Genomic DNA, 25,714 nt, shown 5'->3' with positions numbered 1-25,714 from the left:
GCTTAGTATTGACTCCCTACAGTTGCCGTAGTGAGGCAGAGAGTGCAGGGAAGGAAGATGGCTGCGTTTGCTGCGGTGCGGCGATTTTCAGGTCAGTGGACGACAGGAGAATCCAAACGGAAATTTCTTGGGTCTGATGGTTCAGGACGAGTAGAGGAACCAAAAGAGATAGTTTACTGCTGCGAAATCTTTGAGCTCATTATAGATGCCTCTAAATCTGTGTAACTATATTTGTATGCAGGGACGATACTACCTGGGATACTGTACAGGGGTGGAGAACTATGACACAATCTTGAAACATAATGCATTACTTATTAGATTTATTACTTAGGAGTAAAACGTGCAAGGGAAATATGGGGAAATGAAATTATTGAAAATGAAGGGAGGGGAGAGAGAGGAAATCCAAGTCTTCGTATCTAGTCTACTCCTAACAATTAATATGCCAAAGTATGTATAAAGAAGGAAATTTATCAAAATGAAGTATAAATTCACATTGGCTTCACACAATGTTCTAGGATATAATTTGATTTGTTTGCTTTCATTTATGGCAGTTGAACCCAGTCAAAATTAAGAAAATCATTGCTTAATATAACGTGAAATCACAGAGTATAGCTAAAGAAAGCTATAGAATAAAATATTGCTGTTAAACAGCCCAAGAGTTTGGCTTAGTGTTATTGGGTAGTTCCAATTAGTATTTATTCTAAAGTCAAAACTATATTTTGAATTATGATGTGAACCAGCTTGATAATACTGTAGGATTTTTTTTTCTTTCATGCATGGCTTTACTAGCCTTAAATACTGAAATGGCTAATTGCTTAATTTGGCTGTTTAAACAGGAAATAACCATTTCCCCTACTAATCTTGTTTTTTTAAAAATAAAAAACAAAAATAAATCCTGTCCTGAAGATAGAATGTGCAGTATCATTACTATATATATATCTAACTGCTGTCTCTTGACAATCCACTCTTTCTTCAAATCTGCTTCACTGTCATAAATTTTTTTGGCTTCTGAATCCCATTCTGATTCTTAATCAAAATAGAATAATTTCTTCATATCACCTCAAAATTCCTAAATGGACAATAGTTATGAATGATAATCAGGAAGAAGTTTCTGCAACTTGTGCTCAGTTCTTTTACCATGTTGCTCATGTTCTGTTTTCATGTTTTGTTTTGTTTTTGTAGGAGTTTTACGATCTTTTTGCTCTTTGGTCCCTTCAGTCTACAGTGGCTCATGCACTGTAACTCCAATTTATCGACTGTCTTCATTTCATATTTCTCAGAGCCAGATATCCACAAGTTCTATCAAAAAACCTTTTTTATCTTTAGGCAGTACTGCATCTGGACTTTCCTTTTCTATAACAAACAGGTAAGTGTTGTTTAACAGAGTTGAAATTTCATAAATATGGATTTAGTTTCTTCCTTTATGATTATGTCTTTATTTTAAAAGTGTATAAGGTTTCTCATCTTATGAAACACAACTCTGGACAACTAATAGCAATAATAAAAACACAGTGATAAAATAATCCAACAAGCAAAAAGGAAAAATGTAGCACTTCCATCCAACTGCAGAGTCCTCTAGGGTTTAACATTTGAATCCCAGTGCCAGATTTCTGGAAAGCTAAGAGGGTGGAGACCTGCTGATCTTAAGGCAGACAGTGTTTTGTAATGTCAGTATGTAGTAATGCAGTATTACATATTCTACCATCTTTTTCTTTTCACTATTTTCACAGTCCGGTTGGTAAAATATTTTTATCAGGAGATAATGATTTATTTATGGTTTAGCTACAAAATGTCTGTTTTAATTTCAAATGAATAGATTTAATAATGGCTACTCATAATGTCTTTTGTTTGGTTTTAGTTTGTATGTTAAGCAAATCCAGCCAATTGTGGCTTATTCCATAAACCACAATTACATAAAATATGGTTAGTACAATGTTTGAATCAATACATTCTTTATTTAATGAAGCAATTCTTGATCACAAAAACAAAAAGCCCACCCCAATATTCTATGGCAGGACTCTGCAGCTCTCAGGCCATGAACTGGTCCTTGGCCTGTTAAGAACTAGGTTGCATAGCTGGAGGTGAGCTGGAGACAAGTGAGAAAAAACAAACACTCCCCCCCCCCACACACACACGTGTCGATGGAAAAATTGTCTTCCCTGAAATCGGTCCCTAGTGCCAAAAAGATTGGGGACACTGTTCTATTATATATTCCATTATCGATTTGCTCCATACTGTATTTAAGGATTGAAAATAGTTTTATTTGGCAAAATATCAAGAACTCTACTTAGATGGTTAAAATAAATATCCCGATAGAGCAGGAGTTTCAAACTCGCAGCCCACGGGCCCTGCGTCACATGCTGAACCCAGCCCTGCCCGGTTTGGTGAAGGGGGTGGTAAGTCCTGATATGTCATGTGACACCGCCATGATGCCACGAGTTTCACAACCCTGCTATAGAGCAAAACAATCTCTAGGCATAGTAGTAGCCCATTATAGTGATGGAAGGCCTACCTGAAAGTTCTATTTCTAAGTGGTATTGACTCCATTTGTCAGGAAGTATTGCAAAAAGAATTTGAGGTATGAAGTTAGGTTCGATCATAAATATGATTCCATTATGAAGAATTACTGTAAGAATTGGTAAAAGCAAAAATAATTATGACATGCAAATGTTGAGGGATTGTTTTTTTCAGGAATTCAATTGTATGCTTTGTCAACTATAAACTAGATTGTTTTTCAGTATCATCTGTATGACAAAAACAATTTTATAAAGACATTTGAGAACAGAAGGAAATGTTTTGAATAGCCGGTGGAATAGCTGATGTACATTTTCTGTGTTACTCGGGCAGGAATTAATTTTATATTATATAAATAGTGAATTGGTTTTATATTTTCCTGATTTGATATAAATATTAGAGTGGCACCTCTGCTTCAGAATATCCTTCATCAGCAAGTAAGGACAGTCATCAGTTTCAGCTTGCGAAAAGGAAAAAGAAAAACTGTGAAACCAGTGATTAAGAGATTTCTCCGATTGCACTGTGGCCTCTGGCTAAGAAGAAGGGTAAGAATGTTTTCTTCAAATACGGGATTTTTTAATGTGCATGAGTCACCTTTACTCTGTTTATAAAGAAATATAAAACAATCAATATGAAGAATATGCCTCTCTTTATAGAGGTCTCAACAATTTGTGTTTTTACATATAGGCTTCTGTTTTTTGAGATTTAAATCTTTTGTTCTTTGATTGATAGGCTGGCTACAAGAAAAAAGTGTGGAAAAAAAAGGCTAACCGGATGAAACGCTTGCGGGAACATGTATTCTGCAACAAAACACAAAGTAAGATGCTTGATAAAATGACTACTTCCTTCTGGAAAAGAAGAACATGGTACGCCAATGATCCCTATCAGAAATATCATGATCGTACAAACTTTCACTTGTGAATTGTCAACTACAATTAATCATTTTATCCTACTTTTTTAGCAATCATGTAGGAAGCTTCTATTAAATTACTTATGTACAATAACAGATTAAATATTTATTGGTGTGTTTTATTTGCACAAACTGATTGATATAGTTTATATGATTTACCATGTCTCAAGCATCACGCTAAGTTCACTATTTTCTCAATTATTAAATATTTAGAGCTCAGAAATATATACAATAATTATCTCCAAAAATAGGGCTTAGTTTTGAGTGACAGAATAATTGATAGAAGGTCACCAACTGAAGTTCAAATTGAAGAGAAACTTGAATTTAACTTTCTATGGTCCTGATTTGAAACTAATCAGAATGCCACTCTGATTCTCTGAGTATTCTTTAGTATCTCTGAGAATTCTTAAGAAGCCTTTCAATGACATCATAGAAAATATTGAGGAGATAGAACATTAAAAGAAAAAGAGCACTACAAAACCATACAATTAAGCATAATTTTTATTTAGTTTTTATTGTTTTAAATGTGTTTTTTATTCTGTAAGCCACCTTGAGTCACCATGGTCAAATAGGCAGCAATATAAATTCAACAAATAAATAAATAAAATAATATTGAACAGAACAGCCATTTCTTTCAGAAAAAAAAGTTTAAGACTTTATTTCAGTGTTTACCAAGCATAGCAAAACATTGACCTTTGGAATACTGTTGTAGTGTCTGATCACACAGTGTATTCTTTAGTGTGCTATGCAATTTGCTATGACTCAAAAGGGGAAAAACACCTTAATTATCCAGATTAATCTCAGATGTTAGACATTAAAGTAACTTTCCAAATACAGATATGTACCAAATATAAAATGTTAGTGCAAAAAAGAAAAATTACTTATGAAACATTTAGCACATGTACACTTTTGTACATTTAATACATTTATCTTGCAGAGCACAGCTTGAAAGTAGTAGACCATATACACTTGGCTAGGGACCATCCAATATTGTATTCAGGATTTGTTTTGTTTTTCTAAATATCTTATTTAATAAGAATTTTATTTCCTCTTTCCATACCGTGTTTCCCCGAAAATAAGACAGGGTCTTATTTTCTTTTGTCCCCCAAAATAAATGCTTGGCCTTATTTTCGGGTAGGTCTTATTATTTTTAAGGTGCATGAGGGCGATGAGTGTGGTCACCTCATAGCTGCTGCTGTGTTGCAATATTTTCAGGGGAGGGCTTATTTTAGCGCATGCGCTCAAAAGCCCAATTAAGCTTATTATCTGGGGAGGGCTTATTTTCAGGGAAACAAGGTATACATTCTGTTTAATTTTTGTTTGCAGATTTTGTTTTAATATGGAGCAGTTTTTCTGCTTATCATTTATATTTATGTCCCACTTTTATTATTTTTATAAGTAACTCAAGGTGGCTAACCTACCTAATGCTCCTTCCTCCTATTTTCTCCATAACAACAAACCTATGAGGTGGATTGGGCTGAGTAAAGAGTGACTGGTCTAGTCACCTAGCTGGCTTTCATATCAGTCAGATTAGAACTCACAGTCTCTCGGTTTCTAGCATGATGCCTTAACCACTAATTGCATAAGAAATTGCCTTTGAGCAGGCAAAAACTATTTCTCCATTTGCCCCCTTTTAAGTTTTCCTAATTGGCAACAGCAATTCAAGTTCTTTGGTAGCCTTTTGAGCATCTCAATCTTCTAATTGGAGATGACAATATATCAGTGATGTCAATGCATTTAATAGGCAAAAAAACATGCTCTCACTGAACATTGCTTCTTGTGTCTCAAGAGTGAAAGTTCAAAGACTAAGACAAATATACCAACTTTAGGGCCTAAGCAACAGATACTGGTCTGATTATTAATTATCAAAAAACCAAAACTTGATGATCTGTTCAAAGAGATCTAAATATAAATATTCATGGCAAATTAATGGGAATGTTATAGAACAGGTTCAGTCTTTTCAATATTTCCGAACAGTTATTGACAGGCACTTCAAGGCCCAAATTCAGTTTTTAAAAGAAGGTAAAAAGGAGTGAGCAGCTATCTTAAGGCTTTTCTGTACGAAAAGAGGTAATCATATACTAGGTTGACTAAAAGTGTTTTTGATCAAAGCAATAATACAGCTAATTTACAAATATGTGTCTAGAATATAGTGCTATTCAATCAGCTATTTTGGGTTCATGATACACTCCAGGCAGTTGGAAGGGTGTGTGTAATTTCCAAATTATGATAATATTTAGCCAAGATTGAAGATGATAGATTGAAGATCAACCTATTAATTAATCAGGAGGCAAATATGTCATCTAGCATAGCCAGATTCAACATACTGGCTATGACAGAAATAAACAACTGCTTCAAAAAGGGTAAATCCAAATATTCTATATATCATATTTAGTTGATACTGAGATACTTATTTTATGGTCTATGACTATAATAATAAACTAATTACAGATTATGGATTTAAACCATGTACTTATTTCTTCATGAAAAGAATCTGGATTGGATATTTGGTAAATGTGAGGTATTGTAATACTGTGCTACGTTTGCATTTACAAAGGGTGACGGCAGGCAGCAACCTTAGCTATTATGCAGCTAAAAAAGAGAGTCGGCTCTAGTTAGTACTTGGATGGGGATTACTGTGCAATTCTAGGATGGTGGCTAGATTGAAAACTGGAAATACAGTTTGGCATGAAGGCAAAGGTGTTCTACTTAAACTGATATTTAAAAAGCAGTAGGGCGATGGCCATGTAGGTCCCTAGACCCAGGGCAAGGAAACCTTTTTCCTTTATGTATTGCAATCTTCTCTTAGTTTCAGTTCATTTTATAATACTAAAACTGCTATAGCAGGAACGCGTTGCTGATGGAATACATCAGATATTCCTGATACAATCCAATGATGCCTCCACATCTGCAGTTCAATTCAGTCATTTCGGACTGAAAAGTGTGGAAATTGGAGTTGTCTTGGATTCACATTTCACTTTTGATATTGATCCAAAAAATACTGGAAAATTGAAATAACTATTCATTAAATGTGAACAGTAAAGCACATCATTATATGGAATTGTGAAAATATAATAGTCCCAGTATTTTGGTAGAAATTATGTTCCTTGAATTTTCAAATCCCAAAAATTAATGGGTTTTGCTATGTATATCTAACAATTTATTATAGCAGCCAGGACCAGTTTGTTTTCAACAATATTGCAGATTAAAAATTCAGTAGAATGTATTATGTAGCCATTCATGATTCTTATTGAGCTATATAGAGGCATACAGTTCAGCTGCAATTAGTACATTTGCTAGATACAATTAATTTTGCAATGAATTCATATGAGAGATAAGGCAATTTCAACAATTTCACTATTTACAAAACAAAGTCCAGAGCAGTCATATTTTTAATAAACAGCTGATCAAAAAGACATTGATTAGCTTTAATTAAAATAAAGTGTCATAGAATTTGAGAAGAAACATCTTTTTCGCATAAATGAACATACATTTATCAACTTTTTCTTTTAAAAAATCAATTACATATAACACAATGGCAAAACTCTTATGTCTGCTATTGTTTCATACAATAATGAAGTAGGGATATATCAGTGGTGGGTTTCAATTTATTTACTCCCACTACCGCCACTACCAGTTCGCCTGATCCAGGGCGAACCAGCAGAAACCCATCTCTGGTATACAGTCAGGTCCAGAAATATTGGGACATCGACACAATTCTAACATCCCAATATTTCTGGACCTGACTGTATATGAGAGAGACAGACAAAATATACCTATAGAATCTTAACAATTATGCAAACTGACACATCAAACATTTTGAGATACCTGTCCTATGACTTAATATTTCTTAATATTGCCATTTAAGTTCTTGATTTACTGATTGAAATGGCAACAGATCCAGATTTGGTTTAAATGGGAGATAATTTTTTTTAAATATTTTCATATAGTACTATAACAATGGGATTTTTTTTTTTTTTTTTTTGCATTTTAAAAGCGATAGGAAGTTTCAACCTAATACTGAAGCATGCTAGGAAAAATCCTATATATTTACTTCAGATATCCACTTTATACAGTAAGGTTGACATGGAGAGTAAAATACAGTCATTTCAGAATCTCGCCTGAAAGAGATTAGATTAGTGCTGTCAGACACAATCTATTTATCTTCAGTGTCAATATGTTTATGTTCTACAGTACTTTTGTTTTTAATGAGATAGCTACAAAGGCAAACACAAATGTTTATAGTATCATCTTCAAGATTTCATGCTTTACACATATAGGAGACATCAATCCAAAGCTAAAATACATCAATCCGAGTATGCTTTCCTTGTTTCAAACTTTTCTATAATTACAAATGTACCATCTAACTACAGACTTGTAATCTATACCAGAAGCTATATCACTGCTGAAATCTGTGAACTTCTCTAAATTAAATGCTAATGTGTCAGCTGGGAGAATGACAAGACTAAAATAATATGGGTAGAGAACTGATTTGCACCTAAAACTAATTATGATTTGCGCCTTAGCATTCATTACTGCAACTGTAAACATGCCTCAGGCATGTCACACAATTGCCCATTAAAATGGTCAACATGTTAGATAATACTGTACCAATGTGTTTTTATGCAATGAATTTCTTAATAGCACAATTCCAGCTCTATTAGTGTGAATGCAATGTCTACCTGATTTCATAGTTAGTAACGACATCAGTCTTAAGAAAGTTTTGGCATCAAACCAAAGATTCATCAGTGGTATAGTCCTATAAATGTTTCTCATCTCTACATTTCTAAGACTCCAGTGTGTCTGCTTTTATACAGATTTAGTGACAGAATAAACAGTAACTAGCCCCATAAATGAATGCACAAAAAAATAATAACATTTAGATTTGTTTTTACATTTTCACTACTTGTACTGTACAGTCAAAACAATTAATCTTAGTACATCATTCACAGTCTGAAAAATCTGTGGCCCCTATTGGTCCACATTATACTTATTATTAAGCCCCAAAATAAATATAATTTTGAAACAGATAAAAATTCATTTTCTAAGTTCATTAACAGAGCTAAAATCATGTAACTTAATGGTTACAAATACTGAACCCCATCACTAACTGGGGAGAGGGGACACTACTCTGCAAAGAAATAGAAGGGGGAGCAAGAAACATTGCTTCTGCAGTAAAAACTACAGTATAACCCAACACAAGTGGCAGCATAGGAAAAGGAGAGCAAGAAAGTTCATTTCTAAAATGCTACAATATCACAAACATCCCTCTCACCACTGTCCCCTCCCCCCTCACATACAATAGTGTACTGTAGATCTTTTAAGGCAGAAGAGAGGCATTCTGTGGATCTTGGTGCTGGATGGTTCATCACACACTCGTGGTTTCAGTGGTAGAAGATGAGGTACTTTTTTTCCTGAAACGAGGTCTAAGGCTCCTAGGCGGTGCCTGCAAAAAGCATAACACGAAAAATGATAATTCCATGCATATAATTTTAACAAAGCAACTTAATGTAAGTATTTAGCAAGTATGAATAATCATCTCTAAAAAGCAACCTGGATTTTCAGGAAAATAGGCTGAGCAAATGTTACTCTTGGTACAAACATAATCCATTGCTTTGATACAATACAATAGGATTTTAAGGTCTATAAATCATTCCAGGCAATTTATTATTCTAACAAATATGGACATTGGAAATTACAATCCTGCGTAGTTGGCAAAAACTAATTAAAGATGTTATGTTCACATAATGTTGCATTGTTTTAATTTACCATGTATTTGTTGATATGCATTTTTTATCCTGCCTTTTCTCCAGGAGTTCTCCAGAACACAACCCTTTATTCCCACATAGCAAACTCAAATATAATTTTAAGTTGAGGATAGGTGACTGGCCCAAACTTACTCCATTAGTGCCCATGGCTGATTTGAACCTGGTCTCCCCAGGATTATGTTAGTTCCTTATCTACTATTCCACAATATTCTCACCGTAGTGCCAATTTAGGTTTTCAGTGATGGCTTAAAACAGTTTGGGACGAAACACACAGTTCAAACTTAATAGGCTGGCAGTTTATAGCTACACAACGAAACATTTCAGTGGAAATAATGCAGTATGCTTTAGTACCAAACTGGATTTTGCCTCTGCCCAAAAGTTCTTAACAACCTGAATCAACATTCCTACATCTGCTCTGCTAGAGGACACAGTCAATTGTAAGTCACATAATGAATATGCCTGTTGCTATGGTTCTGGTACAGTCAAAGCTGTGGAACATATCTTTAGATCTCCACAACTCTATTACAGAATCTTCTCTCTCCATAACTACATTCCTCTGTGACTCAGAAGCCTATTATGTTTCACTCAATATGTCAGGCTGATTACAGCCCATTAAAGAGAAAAAAAAATAGCCATCACTGCTTTCTAATGTTTAACATATTTTATTCTAACGCTAGCCTACAGTTTAAGGTATTAAAAGAGATTTGGTTGTCAGAGTTAAAAAGATGGTATGTAAGAAAACAAGCTGACAAGTGCAGGACTGTCATAATGTCTGAATAGTATTGCTCATTTTAATTTTAAACAGTATTAATAATTCACATGATTCAATGGGCTAGATTAAATATTTTCTGTTTTATAATGATGGTTTTTTAATCATACAGGTTTCATAAATAATACATATATAAATACACCTATTTTCTAAGCCTTTCTCTTCCCTATTTAACCATGAGGACTTGCTACTTTCATAACCAAAGGCAGACATTCCAGCTGTGGAGAGAATTGTCTGCCACTATCCAAAACTAAGAAACAAATCACAGAAGTCCTACAAAAAGAACATATTATTACAAGCAAGTGTGGCTTTAAAGCCTCTTTCCAATGTGGGAGTACCTCAATGATTGGGTCCTTTGGGGGGGAACTTTTAGGCTTGGATGTGCTATCCAATGAGCCATTCTCTTCATTCTCTGACAACACAATGTCAGTTGGTTTAGAGTTTGCTTCAAGTGGCTTTTCATTCTTTGCCTCACCATCTAGTTGAACCACTTATATAGCATCCATTTAACATCTAAATAATGAAGAGAAACACGACATGGAAGGTCACAGAAGGTGGTCAGCAAACTGACTTTCAGCAGCCATTGTCCACGCCATGCTTTCTCCAGAGATAATATGGAGTCAAATTACATAATGTGATTTATCAATCATTTAAGCTGTCTGCTGTTTAGTGGTTAGTTGGTTTAGTTGTTAAAAGGGTTTAGCTTTCCTAGGTTTTGTGTTTAACTCCCTCACATAATCTCCAGGAAAAATTGTTCACTTATTGAATGGCAGGAATTCCCAACTTTTTTTGCCACTTGTTGCCACAAATGTTAGCATACTTGAAAATCAAATATCATGATGATAACTGCCACAATAAGCATGGCCAACAACAAAATATCAATTTAATAGAAAGCAAGTTGATGAGAATGTTCCCTTCTATCCTCTCTAGCCCTCCGTCCAGGCTATCTTTTCTTTTCTGGAAAAGTGTGAACGTTTTTTTTTAAAAAATGGCTGCAGCACACTGAACCATTTCCAGACAATTTGTAGCAGCATCTTCCTTCCTTGCCTCCCTCCCTCCCTTTTTGAGCCCCTACCATTCTGTCTCAACTATGTTTGTTGAAGCCACAAGGCTGGAGAAGCCTGCACACCAGAGGAGTCATCACTCTTCCCTCACTATTTGTACACTTCCCCAAGAACACACTGGAACACATAATGTCCTCCTCTCTACTAATTAAATGTTGTTTTTCTTGCAACATATGATAAACATGATAAAACAAAGTTATAAAAAATATGAACAACTTACAAAGCATTATAAAGAACTTTTCTTTCTTTATAACTATGTAAAGCAAGCCCAATAAAAGTCTCATGTTTTGTTAGTTAATTAAAGTACAATACATCTTGGCAGATTTGGCACATCTCAGTTAGTCAATAGTACGTATTAGATTTTGTCAATGTTTTAATGCATGCCTTATAGAAACAGCATTATAGACATCCTAATTGGAAGAAAAACTAAAGATGTGTATCTATAGTCATTCTACTGCTAATCAAACAAAGACAACAAAGATTATTTATACCACACTCAATAATTGTATATATGTATGCATACTATATATTACAAGTTAAAAGTAAGCATTTCTTAGTTATATAATGCATTCTTATGCATTCCTGTTTGGAAGTTACTCGTGCAATCAGTAGCACTTACATCAGAGTTCCAAAATAGGTATATAGGGAAGGAAAGAAAAACAATAAAAATAATGAGCAAGAAGAAAGCATTTGCTAGCATATGTAGCCATATTCCTTGGCTCAGAAAGGTTTTTGAGTATAACAATGTTTTAATAGTATTAAATATTTAAACATTATTCAATTTATTGATTTAGTTATAGAAAGTATATAATGTAATAATTATACCAAATAACTTTATTTATAAACATTATATATATGTATATATATATATATATATATATATATATATATATATATATATATATATATATATATATATATATATATATATATATATATATATATATATATATATATATATATATATATATATATATGCTGGTTTTGTTGTATTTGGGTCTTTTCCCGTGTAAGGTTGAGATTGTCTTTGCAACGTTTCGGCAGGATCACACCTGCCATCTTCAAGCTGTGGGCTTAAAATGGGAACGGAGCTGCCGTCTTTCTGTAAGTCTTGGTGGGAGGGGATGGGGTGGTGGCTTTGTTTCAGTAAGTGGAATGATTGGTTGTGTGGTTGTATCATGATTGGTAGATTGGTGCTGATTGGTGCAGGTTTTGTGTGCATTGTTGTTTTGTATTTTAACGGCTTGGGTGGTGGGTGGTGTTCGTTTGTTGGCTAGGGCTGGTTTCCAGATGTTTGGTAGGCGGGAGGTATCATCACGTTTGTTCATGCTGTGGGGGTGTTTCTCTATTTCGATGGCTTCCATGATTATTCTCTTGTGGAGGTGTTCTGTTTTGGAGATTAACTCTCCAAAACAGAGGTTAATCTCCAAAACAGAACACCTCCACAAGAGAATAATCATGGAAGCCATCGAAATAGAGAAACACCCCCACAGCATGAACGAACGTGATGATACCTCCCGCCTACCAAACATCTGGAAACCAGCCCTAGCCAACAAACGAACACCACCCACCACCCAAGCCGTTAAAATACAAAACAACAATGCACACACAACCTGCACCAATCAGCACCAATCTACCAATCATGATACAACCACACAACCAATCATTCCACTTACTGAAACAAAGCCACCACCCCATCCCCTCCCACCAAGACTTACAGAAAGACGGCAGCTCCGTTCCCATTTTAAGCCCACAGCTTGAAGATGGCAGGTGTGATCCTGCCGAAACGTTGCAAAGACAATCTCAACCTTACACGGGAAAAGACCCGAATACAACAAAACCAGCATACCTACACCCGTGAAAATCTACGAATATATATATATATATATTTTCACGGGTGTAGGTATGCTGGCAATTCTAAATTGTAAAACCACCATAAGTATTCTGCTGATATTAAATATAAACAGACACATAGTTGAATTTGTCCTTATCAGGCAACACAAGCAGATGCTGAAATGTTAAAGCAGAAGAAGCCTTAGGATATCAATAGATTCATGTTTGCTTTCCTACACACAATGTTGTAAAATAAAGTTCACAAATATAAAGGTATAAAATACAGATGCAGTACAAATATTAAAGGGAATACATTTGTTACAAATTAACATTTTCCCCTTTTTAGTTGATTACAGCATACAAGTTATCTTTAAAATAGGGATGAGGAATCTGTGGCCCTCCAAATCTTACTGGAAATATCCAAGATACTGAGACTATAATTCAACAACTTTTTGAAGGTTGCAAATCCCCAATTTCTACCCCTAAACCCCACAGCTCATTTTTGGCCCTCTATCTCCCTATATGATAGGACCTGTTGTTTGCATAGGGGATTAAGGATAAAAGTCTCACAAAGACTTACAATTCACTGCACTTTTTACAAAACCTGACCACCCCAAATCGAGCTGAATTTCTCCACCCCAAATCGAGCTGAATTAAAGAGCAAATAAAAAGCTTCTGGCAGTTTGATCATTAAAAGTCCCCTCCCCAATTGCATGTCCCTTACCATACTGGACTAAAATGATACATCCTGCCTATTTTACTGATAATAAATATAGAGCACAAGCCTTTTTTTCCAAAGGAAAATAAATCCATGGCACAAACTTGAAGGAAAGTCATTCAAAGAAGCAAACGAAGAGATATAAGCAACTGAAATTTGAACCCCATGCAAAGCAGACTACTCCATGGAAAGACCTAGCATAATCATTTCATAATAGGCATCATTTCCAAATGAATTATACAGCATAAAAATAGAATAAGTGTATTATTTTGCAATTTTACATGTGCTATGTGTTATATATGTACCGGTGCGCACATACATACACACACATACATAGAAACAAGGTTTCATTTGTTAGAATTGGTGCAGCTCCCTACACCACAAGTTGGCATTGACCCCTGCCTGTTGTTTCCGCCTGCATGTGGAGAAGGGACCAAACGGGAGCTAGCCATATGATGAAATATCAATATCAATGCGAATATTTTATGACCAGAAGGTTTCATCTTTTTCTTCACTAAGTAATTCTTCTAATCTTGAATATCAGCTTTAAAAAGCACATGCTGCCAAACTGTAACTATGGACATTCAGTTTTGCCCAGCGATTAAAAGGAGATACCCTTCCTTCATCAGTGTTTTCAGTGGCGTCCAGAACTGTTTATCTCATTTCCATCATATTCAGTTTGGGGCTGACATCATTCCCCCTATTATTTTCAAGTGGAAAGGGTAAAAAAGGAGTCAACTGATTAAAGTGATAGCTCCCTGGAAATAAAAAAGAGGCCTTGAGAAAGGGATTCATACAATCTTATTTTTGTTCCAATGGCTGTCCTAATTTAGCCTATTAGCTAGTCAAGATTTCCTCATTCCTGTCCAAAATGATATTTCCTTAATATAAGTTCTTCAATATGCTGTTTCAGCAATGGCAGCAGCTGGCCAAGATTGTCTGAGCCGATATACTAAGTGGGGTCGCTTATATCTTGCTTTTGGCAAAATCTCACTCATAGCAAACAGTGAGTTCAACTTTACGGTTGCCACATTCATTTACAGAAAAACTGTAAAACTGGGTTGAACATGTGATGGACCCATTTCACAAGCATTGCAAGTTGCGGCTGTAATAGCCAGGCTCCCTTATGATCATAACTCAAGGACTATCGGTATCAAGAGACAGCCTAGTAAGTCATCTTGAGACCCCCAAACTGTTAGTGATGGGGGATTTTAATCTGCCGTCGATGGGAGAAGCGTCTGAGGGGGTTCGGGAGTTCATGGCTTCCATGACAGCCATGGACCTGACCCAGTTAATTCAGGGCCCTACTCACGAGGGAGGCCACATGCTGGACCTTGTCTTTGTCTCTGGCCAGTGGACGAGTGATCTGGGAATAGGGGATTTAGCCATTATTCCCCTGTCATGGTCGGATCACTCACTTCTCCGGCTTGACTTCCCTGGTGCTACCCCCCACCGCGAGGAGGCGGAACCGGAAGGCATTAGATGGTTCCGCCCCAAGCGCCTGATGGAACCAGATAGGTTCCAGACGGAGCTTGGGCCACCTCCTGTGGATCTGACCCGCCCCCGAGTAGAGGACCTGGTGGACGTATGGAATAGTGCGACTACCGGGGCCCTAGACCGGGTGGCGCCTTTGCGGCCTCTCCTGCGGCGACGAACCACCCTGGCCCCTTGGTTTACTGAGGAGCTAAGGGTGATGAAACGCCACAAGAGACGCCTAGAGAGTCGTTGGAGATCCTCCCGTTCCGAATTTGACCGAGCACAGGCACGAGCCTATTTGAGGACGTACCTTGTGGCATTAAGAGCGGCCAAACGTCAACATTGTGCCGCTCTTATTGCGTCCGCAGATAACCGCCCTGCCACCCTGTTTCGGGTGACTCGCTCCCTCTTGTTTGAGAGACCGCGGGAAGCCCCTTTACAGGGCAGAGCAGAGGAGTTTGGGAAATATCTACAGGACAAAGTCGCTCAAATCCGGATGGGATGGGCCCCTTTCAGTGGTCCAGTAGAGACGCCCGTGGCGAGTCTTGAGGGACCGCTTTGGGAGGAGTTTGACTCGGTTGCCATCGAGGATTTGGACAGGTTGCGTGGACGTCTGCGACCCACCACATGTTTATTGGACCCGTGTCCCTCCTGGCTTGTACTGGCATCCTGGAGGTTACGCGCGACTGGCTCCTGGGCCTAGTGAACGCCTCGTTGGGTGAGGGGTCTCTACCGGCTGCCTTGAAAGAGGCGGTGGTGAGGCCCCTGCTCAAGAAGCCTTCCCTGGACCCAACGGACCTAGTCAATTATCGTCCTGTCTCCAACCTTCCTTTTTTAGCGAAGGTTGTAGAGAGTGTGGTGGTACAGCAGTTCCCACGTCACCTGGAGGAAAATGATTATCTAGACCCGCGCCAGTCCGGCTTCCGACCCGGGCACAGCACGGAGACGGCCTTGGTCGCATTGGTTGATGATCTCTGGAGGGCCAGAGATAGGGGTTGTTCCTCTATCCTGGTCCTATTAGATCTCTCGGCGGCGTTCGATACCATCGACCATGGTATCTTGTTGCACCGGCTAGAGGGGCTGGGAGTCAGGGGCACCGTCTTACGGTGGTTTGGCTCCTACCTCTCTGACCGGACGCAACGTGTGTTGGCAGGGGAGCAGAGTTCGACCCGGAGGTCACTCACATGTGGAGTGCCACAGGGATCGGTGCTCTCGCCTCTCCTGTTCAACACATACATGAAACCGCTGGGCGAGATCATCCGTGGTTTTGGGGTGGGATATCATCTGTATGCTGATGATACTCAGCTATACATTTCCACCCCGAACCACCCCAATGAGGCCGTCGAAATGATGTCCCGGTGTTTGGAGGCCGTACGGGTCTGGATGGATGGCAACCGACTAAAACTCAACCCTTCCAAGACGGAGTGGCTGTGGCTTCCGGCCCCCCGGTTCAACCAGGTGCTTCCATCTCTGGCCATTGGGGGCGTGCAACTAGCCCCCATGGAACAGGTGCGCAATTTGGGCGTCCTCCTAGATGCCCGGCTGTCCATGGATGACCATGTAACAGCCGTGGCAAGGGGGGCGTTCCATCAGGTCCGCCTGATGTGCCAATTGCGCCCCTTATTGGACCGGGATGCCCTACGCACAGTCACCCATGCGCTAGTGACGTCTCGCCTGGACTACTGCAATGCTCTCTACATGGGGCTTCCCTTGAGATGCACTCGGAGACTACAGTTGGTCCAGAACGCGGCCGCGCGGGTGATTATGGGGAGGACTAGATACTCCCCTGTAACACCTCTCCTGCGCGAGCTGCACTGGCTTCCTGTGGTCTACCGAGTGCGTTTCAAGGTTTTGATTATGATCTTTAAAGCGCTTCATGGCACAGGACCTAGTTACATGCAGGATCGCATCCTGCCCTACACATCCCTACGACCAATTCGCTCACACAGAGAGGGACTTCTCCGGGTGCCGTCCGCCAAACAGTGTCGGGGGGCGACACCCAGGAGCAGAGCCTTCTCTGTGATGGGCCCAGCCCTGTGGAATGACCTCCCCCGTGACATCAGGATTATTTCCGATCTCCGCTCCTTCCGTGTACAGTTGAAGACCCACCTCTTTCAATTATCTGGCCTAGCTCAACCGTAATTTTTCATATTCCTCCTGACTGTCTTTTTTTAAATTTTAAATTTTTATTGTATATTGGGTTTTTATTATTGGGGTATGTTAATGGTTTTAATTGTCTAAATGTTGTAATCTATTACCTCCTCCGTGCATGTATGTCTTTGTATATATGTATGTTTATATATGTCCTAGTGTACGCCGCCCCGAGTCCTGCCTGGAAAGGGAGCGGCTAATAAATTCAAATTTATTATTATTATTATTATCTTGATTTAGGATTTCTTTGAAAAACATGCTATCGGAGATTACATTTATTAACCAAAGTTACCTATTCTTATTCAGTGAGAATCACATCAAAGCAAATCCTAAATTTCAATTTTATATGTCTAAAGAACCTAACAGCGTTATTCAAAACTTCTGTGCAAAAAAAGCATTTCTCAGCCAGAATTGCAGACTGGTAGTGTAGCTCATAGGTAGCTATCTAAATCACACCAACAACCATTTAAGAATGAATTGTTAATATTAGGATACAACATTAAAAATATTATAATTCAGATATAAACTGCAAGAATTAATGCTTATAAAAGACATACAGACTGCATAAAAATAATCCATACTCACCTTGCACAATTCGACAAACTGAACAACATGTATATTCTGAAAAAAAGAGCCACATATTTAAAAATGCTTTTTTCCCCCATTTGTGGAGTCCTTGGTTCTTTCTGAGCTTTGTTGTTTACTTGCAGACACTTCATTCTCCAACGGTTATACCATCAGTGCAAGTGAATATGGGGTTTTCTCCTATTTATATGCAGTAATTTGCCCTGCTAATTTTAGTGGGACTATAGTTTTGTTCTTGGTAATTTTTTTTATTAGGGTATTGTTTCCTGCTTGATGTTTGTCTGATGTTGATTCCTACTTATTCAGATATTGACTATTGCAGAAGTTGTCTCCCCCCACCCTTTTAGCTTTTTATTGTCTCTTTTGGTTTGTAAATATATGTAATGATATGTGGGAATGACTTTGAGAGACAAGGCAATGAGATACCACCAACAAAACAGTTAACAGGCAATTTAGCATGCAGCAAAAATGTAGATGGGCAAGAGGTTCAGAAGAGACTCTCCCTAATTTTGAGACTGTAAAGGGGATAGAAGGAGAGTACGTAAGATTTTAGTAACTTTGTGTTTCCTACTACAACTCCCTAGTAAGGCTGACATCAATCTTGTAAGTCTCATAATGTCTTTTAAAGACAGGGTTTTTGGAATAGCTGATCCCCAGGGGACTTCACTATCTACCAAACACCTTGCAGCAGCATTGTTGCAACATCAGCAGCAGGTAGATGCATGGTTGACCAATTTTCAAAATGTCATTTTATAATTAACTCAATAGCTGGGGTAGTATTTATTTCAAGCTGCAACAGCACATGCAGAATGCTGAACTTTCCAACTGAATACACGTAAGTAAATTTGCTAAAGGAAGCAGTGGGCAAATGAGCAACACCATTCATTGTGAGCATTCATCCATCCTTCCATTTCACCGGCATTGGCACCAACTTTTTTTTTACCAAGGATGAAACAATATATGCAGCAGCTACACTGGAGGAAAAGAAAGGAGCCCCCTGCATTCTGCTCATGACCTGAACAAAGTGACAGTTAGAGATCATTATCCATTTAAAGGCATTTTCGATATAATAGACCAGGGGTGGCGAACACGCGGCTCGCGAGCCGCATGCGGCTCGTGGCCAAAATAAATGAGGCTCTTTGCCTCTTACCATTATTTAGTATACTGTGGCTCGGATCGCGCGCTAAACCCGGAAGTACGGTCGATGCGACGACGCTTGCCTGCGCTCCACCAGCTCGGCTTCCGTTTCCAGCCGAGCTGGTGGAGCGCAGGCAAGCGTCGTCGCGGCGACCGTACTTCCGGGTTTAGCGCGCGATCTGAGCCACAGTATACTAAATAATGGTAAGAGGCAAAAAGCCTCATTCATTTTGGCCGCGAGCCGCGTATTAAGTTAAGATGAAGTCTTAAGTTAAGATGAAGTGGAAGATGGGTAATAATTAGGGGAATGGAGACTTTGGGTTGTGGAGTCCACTTTTTTAAAAAAATACAAAAAACCCAGCCCTTAGAACTTGAACTTTGCTAATCAGAATAAAATGCTAAGTAGTCAGAGGAAGGTTGTAGCAGTACTGTCAGTCACCTATTGCACCTCATCATGAATCAAGTATTCTATATTTTAAAAAATACAAACTTATATCTTAGTTACTAGAGATCAAAGTGTCCAAGGAAATAGATTAATTCAAATGCAATGAATTAATCATTATACTGAAGTTAAAAGACAAGCAATTATCAGAATGGTGGCTATGGCAGAGATCTTTCTAAATTTTTAACATTTCATTTAACTTAAAATACTGGAAGTTGGAAAAGATTGGTGATCTGCCAATCATTTGTAGATATACCAAACCCATAGAATCACAGGGTTGGAAGGGACCACAGAGGTGATTGTTCAATTTTATCTTTAAATAAGATTAAGACAATTTGCTTTGTAATCCAGTCTAAGATTAAGAAATGCTGCTCCTCTATATCTTTCTTTTGAGTCTTGTATGATTTTGAATCTTGCTCCCCCACCCCACCACCCAGCTTCCAGTTGGTGCCATTTGGAATAAAACATTTATCTTAGATAATATCTAAGTTTCAAGGAATTGTTCATTTCATTCAATAATTTGTTATAATTGTTTTCAAATGTATTATTATTATATCCTATTAAATAAGAGTTCTAGATATTTCACTATATTTTTCTCATATCCCAATCCCCCTTTTCATGTTTTTTTTCATTGGAAATTGAATGCCTTATTATCTTACTTTTCATTTAATTTTTTATCTCTAAAAGGTAGCCAAAAATCTTTGGATTCTGCCATTAGTATCTTATGGAGCTTTGTGTTTGCATAATCGTTACTACTATATCATTTGCATAGCATTTCATCTTGTATCTCTTTCTACCTGAATCTTTAGCTGAAATATTTGTTTAGCTTTTCAGTTCTGGCCCGCCAGGACCTCCTAACCCAGGGGTGTCCAAACTTGGGAACTTTAAGACTTGTGGACTTCAACTCCCAGAATTCCCCAGCCAAGTTTGGACACCCCTGTCCTAACCAATTATAAATAATAAAAGAGAAAATGCCCATCCTTGCCTTTGACTTTCCATATTAAAAGATTGTAGAGATTATTCCATTTACTGTGAATTTTAACTTGTCAAAAGCTTTGTGTCTAAAAATATTTCCGTTGCCTTCCGTTGCAGCTCTAATGGGTTTATAAAAATTTATAACAAAAAACACCTGACTGAGCATGTTATATTATGTGTTTAATATATTATTGTTAAAATTATATGCTTTTGTGTGAGTGTTTGTCTGTTTTGGCAGGTCACTGCGTGGTGTGGCTCTCTGACTCTCACAGTTTAAAATTTTGGCTCTTTTTGTCGAACTTGTTCGCCACCCCTGTAATAGACCAACTGTAAAAGGTACTCCTCTTTACAAAACTAAAATTTAGAAGTGTTTTGAGCCTAATCAGAATGAAAGATGGACATGAATATTTGTACAGCAGTCAATACAAGATATATTAGATTTGAATACACAGTGATGCCTGTCAGACATGTTAATCATGAATGAAATATTTTCAGATGATTTAGACAAATACATTGCAGTTTATTTAGGTGACACTTTGGTTTATTCTGAAGATCCTTCCTTGCATGTCAATCATGTCAGAAATATATTGCAAAAACTATAAGGAAAAATATTTGCCAAGTTAAAAACAAAAATGCATTTGACCTACCTCAATATGACTATTTCAAATACGTAATTTTAAGTAAAGGGATACAGATGGATCCGGCAAAAACATAGAAACACCCATAATGTAAAAATATGCAACATTTTTGGTCTTTGCTACCTTCTACCAAAAATTCATCCCTAATTTGGTTGATCATGCAGAATTGCTGTTTCAATTGTTAAGAAAGAATCAGCATTCTCCTGGTCAACTCAAGAACAAATAGCATTTTAAGAATTAAAAGTACTGTTTTCTTTTCAGACCTTTCTCTGCTACCCCAGCCCCTCTGTGATACAGACAGATGCTACAGAAGTGGTATTAGAAGAAGTCCTGCTCTAACTGGAAAAAGAAGGAGTGGCAGATCTATTGCTATTTACCTTTTAATCCAATTCTGCCCTGATCAGCAGAAAATGACTATGATACTTTTAAATACCACGTTTCCCCGAAAATAAGACTTCTCTGGATAATAAGCCCAATTAGGCTTTTGAGCACATATGCTAAAACAAGTCCTCCCCCAAAATAAGCCCTCTCCTAAAATATTTAACTGTCTACGCAGCCGGTGCCCACCATTTCCTAGGGGAGGGAAATGCCCCACGCGCCCCACATGCACCTGCCATCCATGCAAATGGCCTCACAGAGGCTGCGCCCGCAAACTCTAGCTACAGGGCCCCTTCTCCGAGTGGCGGCCGCAAAAAGAGCTGCAGGTCCAGTGATGCTAATGCTGGCAAGAGCGTGCCAGAAACAGAGACAGAATTTCCAGCCCTCTCTGGATAGCTGATCTGCCGGCTGACGTTAAAGGGCCTCCTGCACTTCAAAAATAATAAGACCTCTCCGAAAATAAGGCCAAGCGCTTATTTCAGGAGTCAAAAGAAAATAAGACCCTGTCTTAAAACACGGAGGTATTTGCTGATGGTAAAAATTCCCTTTCAGCAATGCAGACACTTGCTGGAAAAATTGCCTATACAAATTCCCACAGATCATATGAATTTGATCAAACCTTGGCAAATCAGGCACACTTTTTCTTCCATTTGATTTTTACATCTTCTACATTACAGGCTCCCAAAATAAATTTCTAAACATCTTCTCAAATAAGCTGGAACATAATGTGCCACAGTCACCTACGAACAATGTCCTGGTCATACAACATTTGGTCAAAAAATAAATGAGGCCCACCTGAAACGGTGAACCAGAAAGAGAGATTGTTGATTTATTAGGGATTGGGATTAGTGCATAGCAATGTTGGATGCTTATGCCAGGACCCCAATGGATGGCCTCCAGGAACCAACAATTGTGTGCCTTTCATAGTAATAGGAGGGCAGCTATTGCACAACGAATATCTATACATTCCTCTTCCCCTAGGGCAGGGGTGTCCAAACTTGGGAACTTTAAGAATTCTGGGAGTTGAAGTCCACAAGTCTTAAAGTTCCCAAGTTTGGACACCCCTGCCCTAGGGGGAGTAGTATGACAGCTGTGCCATAACAACAAAACAACAGGATGCTGCTGGAGGGTCTCTCTCTCTCTCTCTCTCTCTCTCTCTCTCCCTCTCTCCCTCTCTCTCTCTCTCTCTCTCTCTTTATTTATTTACCAAAGTGGGTCATTTTATGTCTTGAAAAGGATCCATTTCTCCTAGATTTTATTCACCAATCTTCCCCCAATGCAAAGATATATAAGCATACTGGTAGTAGTGGATTTATTTACCAAAGTGGGTCATTTTATGTCTTGAAAAGGATCTCCTAATGTCCCAGGAAATGGCTCGGCTTCTTTTGGACCACGTCTGAAATTACATGAATTGAAGATTTGGTCAATCGTGTAATTTCAGACCATGGAAGTGCAAATTTCCAAATTTTGGAAGGCCCCCTTACTAAATATTGTTTTTAAATAATTGAGGGATTCTTGGTGATCTCTTGAGCTTGGTAGTTTCCTTGCAGACATTTCACTACCCAAAGTAGGTAACATCATCAGTGCTACTTCTTTTCTTTTCCTTGTATCATCTGGCTCCAACAGAGAATCTGAAATGGTTAATCATGATATAATATTTCATATCAGTAAGATAACTGAACTGATCTTATAGCTCTTCCTTACAACAATTCAGCACACGCCTCTATTGGTATGTCTTTGTTCCAAGCAACTTTCAGATTCCATTCTCAGGTCTTGCCAACAATCAGGCACAAAAGCACCATCCCTTATGAGTCACATTTTCTGCACAAGAGGCAAGCTGCCTAAAGCCTCTTAAAGAACAACTTGAACTGGTAAAGGGCACGTACAAAAAAAGTAGCAGATGCATATAAACAAAGAGAGGCCTAGAATTGCAGAAGGGAATTTGTCATGCCTTTCTACTTTTCTTTTTAATTCCAAAAGGCCTTCCAAGAAATTGGATAAAAATGTTTTGGCTCTTTCCCAGTGATTAAGCAAATAAACCCAGTTACACTCAAGTTGCAATTGGGAATTTTCATCAATGAAAATTCATCCTGTACCATTACTCTTTATTGGTGAAAGAGGCTCCCCCTGAATTCTGCATTCACAGGTAGCACTGCCCTCTTATACTGGTAAATGAGGAGGAAAAATATAAATTGGAAGCAATTCTAGACACAGAGGAAAGTGGGTAGAATACTCCTGGATTCAGAACTGCTGCACATGGTAACCAAGACTAGAAGGGCTTTTGCCCAAATGCATAATATGCTCCAATTGCATTAATTTCTAGATCAGGAGACACTGCTCATTGTCACTCAGTCACTTCCTGATTGCATTAGTGTATGAAGTACATCGATGCATTTTACACGGGGTGGTTCTTGAAGAGCATTTGGAAGTTTCAGCTTGTCTACAATGCAGTGGCACTTGTAGTAATGTGTGCTTCGTGATGTATTTACACAATACCTCTGCTTACAGGTGCAATACAAATGTTAGTTGTTCTGTTTAAAACCCATATGGCATGTGGCTCAATCTCATGTAAGCAGAACAAATCTGCTCCAGGTCCCATTGGTGAAGCAGTGTCAAGTGCTGGACCTAGGGGGCATCAGTTCTTTGTCATGGTGCCTGTCTTGTGGAACAGCCTCCACCCTGAGATACAGACAGACCCAACCTTCCTGCCCTTCTAGAAGACTGTGAAAATCTGAATGGCTATAGCAATAGCGCTTAGACTTATATACCGCTTCACAGTGCTTTACATCCCTCTCTAAGCGGTTTGCAGAGTCAGCATATTGCCCCCAATTTGGGTCCTCATTTTACTGACCTTGGAAGGACGGAAGGCTGAGTCAACCTTGAGCCTAATGAGATTCAAACTGCCAAATTGCAGGCAGCTGGCAGGCAGCAGAAGTAGCTTGCAGTACTGTACTCTAATCACTGCAACACTGTGGCTCATTGCCACTTTTTGTCTGTTTGCCACCTAGAGATCCTTTAATAGAAGGGCAGATTTATTTGTTTAATAAATCAATTAAAATATATACATAACAATCTTTTTTTCTTTTGTTCATTAATTTATGCTTTTTAGATTTTACACTCCATTCTTAAATTTGAAACCATAGTAGCTTTTGTTGGATCATAACAGAGGTGGTATTCAGCAGGTTTTGGCCAGTTCTGGAGAACCAGTAGTGGACATTTTGAGTAATTTGGAGAACTGGTAAATACCACCTCTGACTGGCCCCACCCTCATCTATTCTCTGCCTCCCGAGTCCCAGCTGATCGGGAGGCAACAGGGATTTTATAGTAACCTTCCTCTGGAGTGGGGAGGGAATGGAGATTTTACACTATCCTTCCCCTGCCACACCCACCAAGCCATACCACGCCCACCAAATCATGCCCACAGAACCAGTAGTAAACAAATTTGAATCCCACAACTGGATCATAACTACCTTTCTATAGTGTATGGAAAAAGTGTTCTCGTCTAGCACTTTTATGAAAGAAAATAAAAATTAGCTTTATTTAGGAAATAATAAGTTACATGAGTCTATCTACAGCAAAGGGCCTGTGGACTGATCTCTTCCAGCCTGAACTATCAGAAAGTAGAGAGAACTGAATTGAGAGAGAAATTTAACAGCCTCGGGAATATCCAACAGATGAAATGTTACATAGAAATATATGAAGTATATTTTGTCTTTTACACAAGGAAGCGAGAAAATAGTGCAGTAATTTCCTATGCTAAATATTTTGGAACTATTTCCTTAACAATCAATAGGTTCAAGGGTGAAGAAATGTAGCCCATGCAAAGTTGAATTCCAGCAGCATTAACATATGTGACATTTTCATGCAGTTTTGTTTAATGTAAATAACATCACTGCTCTAGCTTTTTCCAAAGAAGGAAGAATTAACTTTATTACCATATTATCCTGGGAGGGTGTAAAGGAATTATGCAAAAGATGCTTCACCCTCAGGAAGGGTGCTTGGGGGTGTGCAAGAGCTGCCCTACAGATCAGAAAGGTATCAGAGGTTGTAGCATACTGGAGGTCAGATACAATGAGCAGACCTGTGCAGTTCATTGGCAGGATGCAAGCGCAGAGTGTCTGGAGAGACAGCATGAATGTGAGCAACTTGCAACCTTCCCTACTAACTTCCCTCTTGCTCATGCTCCTTGCAAACCTGAAGCATGGGCAATCATGATTAAGTTTGTGCTTCCTGCCAGCTTCCCCATTGAGTTATGGGATGCTATCAGGGGGCATTAGAAATGACAATCATATCACCCTGGCTGACCAAGCAGCATGGTAGTGCTTAATCTGCAGCATAGCAGTGGCTCTAAAGTGG

General features: G+C 38.4%; 2 protein-coding genes across 4 annotated transcripts in view; one reads left to right on the top strand and one right to left on the bottom strand.

Annotated features, from left to right (window-relative positions):
* MRPL35 (mitochondrial ribosomal protein L35) lies at positions 1-5,889 on the top strand. The gene is made up of 4 exons (XM_081932165.1): positions 1-91; positions 1,183-1,366; positions 2,915-3,059; positions 3,247-5,889. Exons 1-4 carry the CDS (start codon positions 58-60, stop codon positions 3,433-3,435), a joined length of 552 nt encoding a protein of 183 aa, XP_081788291.1. The 5' UTR covers positions 1-57; the 3' UTR covers positions 3,436-5,889.
* Positions 5,890-7,182: 1,293 nt separating this feature from the next.
* Positions 7,183-25,714, bottom strand: part of LOC309381309 (receptor expression-enhancing protein 1-like) — a 56,134-nt gene continuing 37,602 nt past the window's right edge. The window contains exons 7-9 of one of the 3 annotated variants that reach the window (XM_081932162.1): positions 17,789-17,824; positions 10,300-10,451; positions 7,183-8,870 (exon numbers count right to left, since the gene is read on the bottom strand). In XM_081932162.1, the coding sequence (XP_081788288.1) occupies positions 8,793-8,870; positions 10,300-10,451; positions 17,789-17,824 (266 nt within the window). In that variant the 3' untranslated portion in view covers positions 7,183-8,792. Of the gene's footprint in view, positions 8,871-10,299; positions 10,475-17,788; positions 17,825-25,714 lie in introns of those variants that run through there. The other 2 variants (XM_081932163.1, XM_081932164.1) reach the window with 2 other exon arrangements.

This window comes from Natrix helvetica, assembly GCF_964273705.1.
Source record: "Natrix helvetica genome assembly, chromosome: Z".
Classification (NCBI taxonomy): Eukaryota; Metazoa; Chordata; class Lepidosauria; order Squamata; family Natricidae; genus Natrix; species Natrix helvetica.
This window is presented reverse-complemented; position numbering and strand designations above follow the sequence as displayed.

Bases quoted from the DNA above. Each gene is read 5' to 3' on its own strand.
- MRPL35 (XM_081932165.1), top strand. From the start codon at position 58: ATGGCTGCGTTTGCTGCGGTGCGGCGATTTTCAG. The intron at 1,367-2,914 runs GTAAGTGTTGTT...TATAAATATTAG, and splicing joins TCCTTTTCTATAACAAACAG to AGTGGCACCTCTGCTTCAGA. The intron at 3,060-3,246 runs GTAAGAATGTTT...TTTGATTGATAG, and splicing joins GCCTCTGGCTAAGAAGAAGG to GCTGGCTACAAGAAAAAAGT.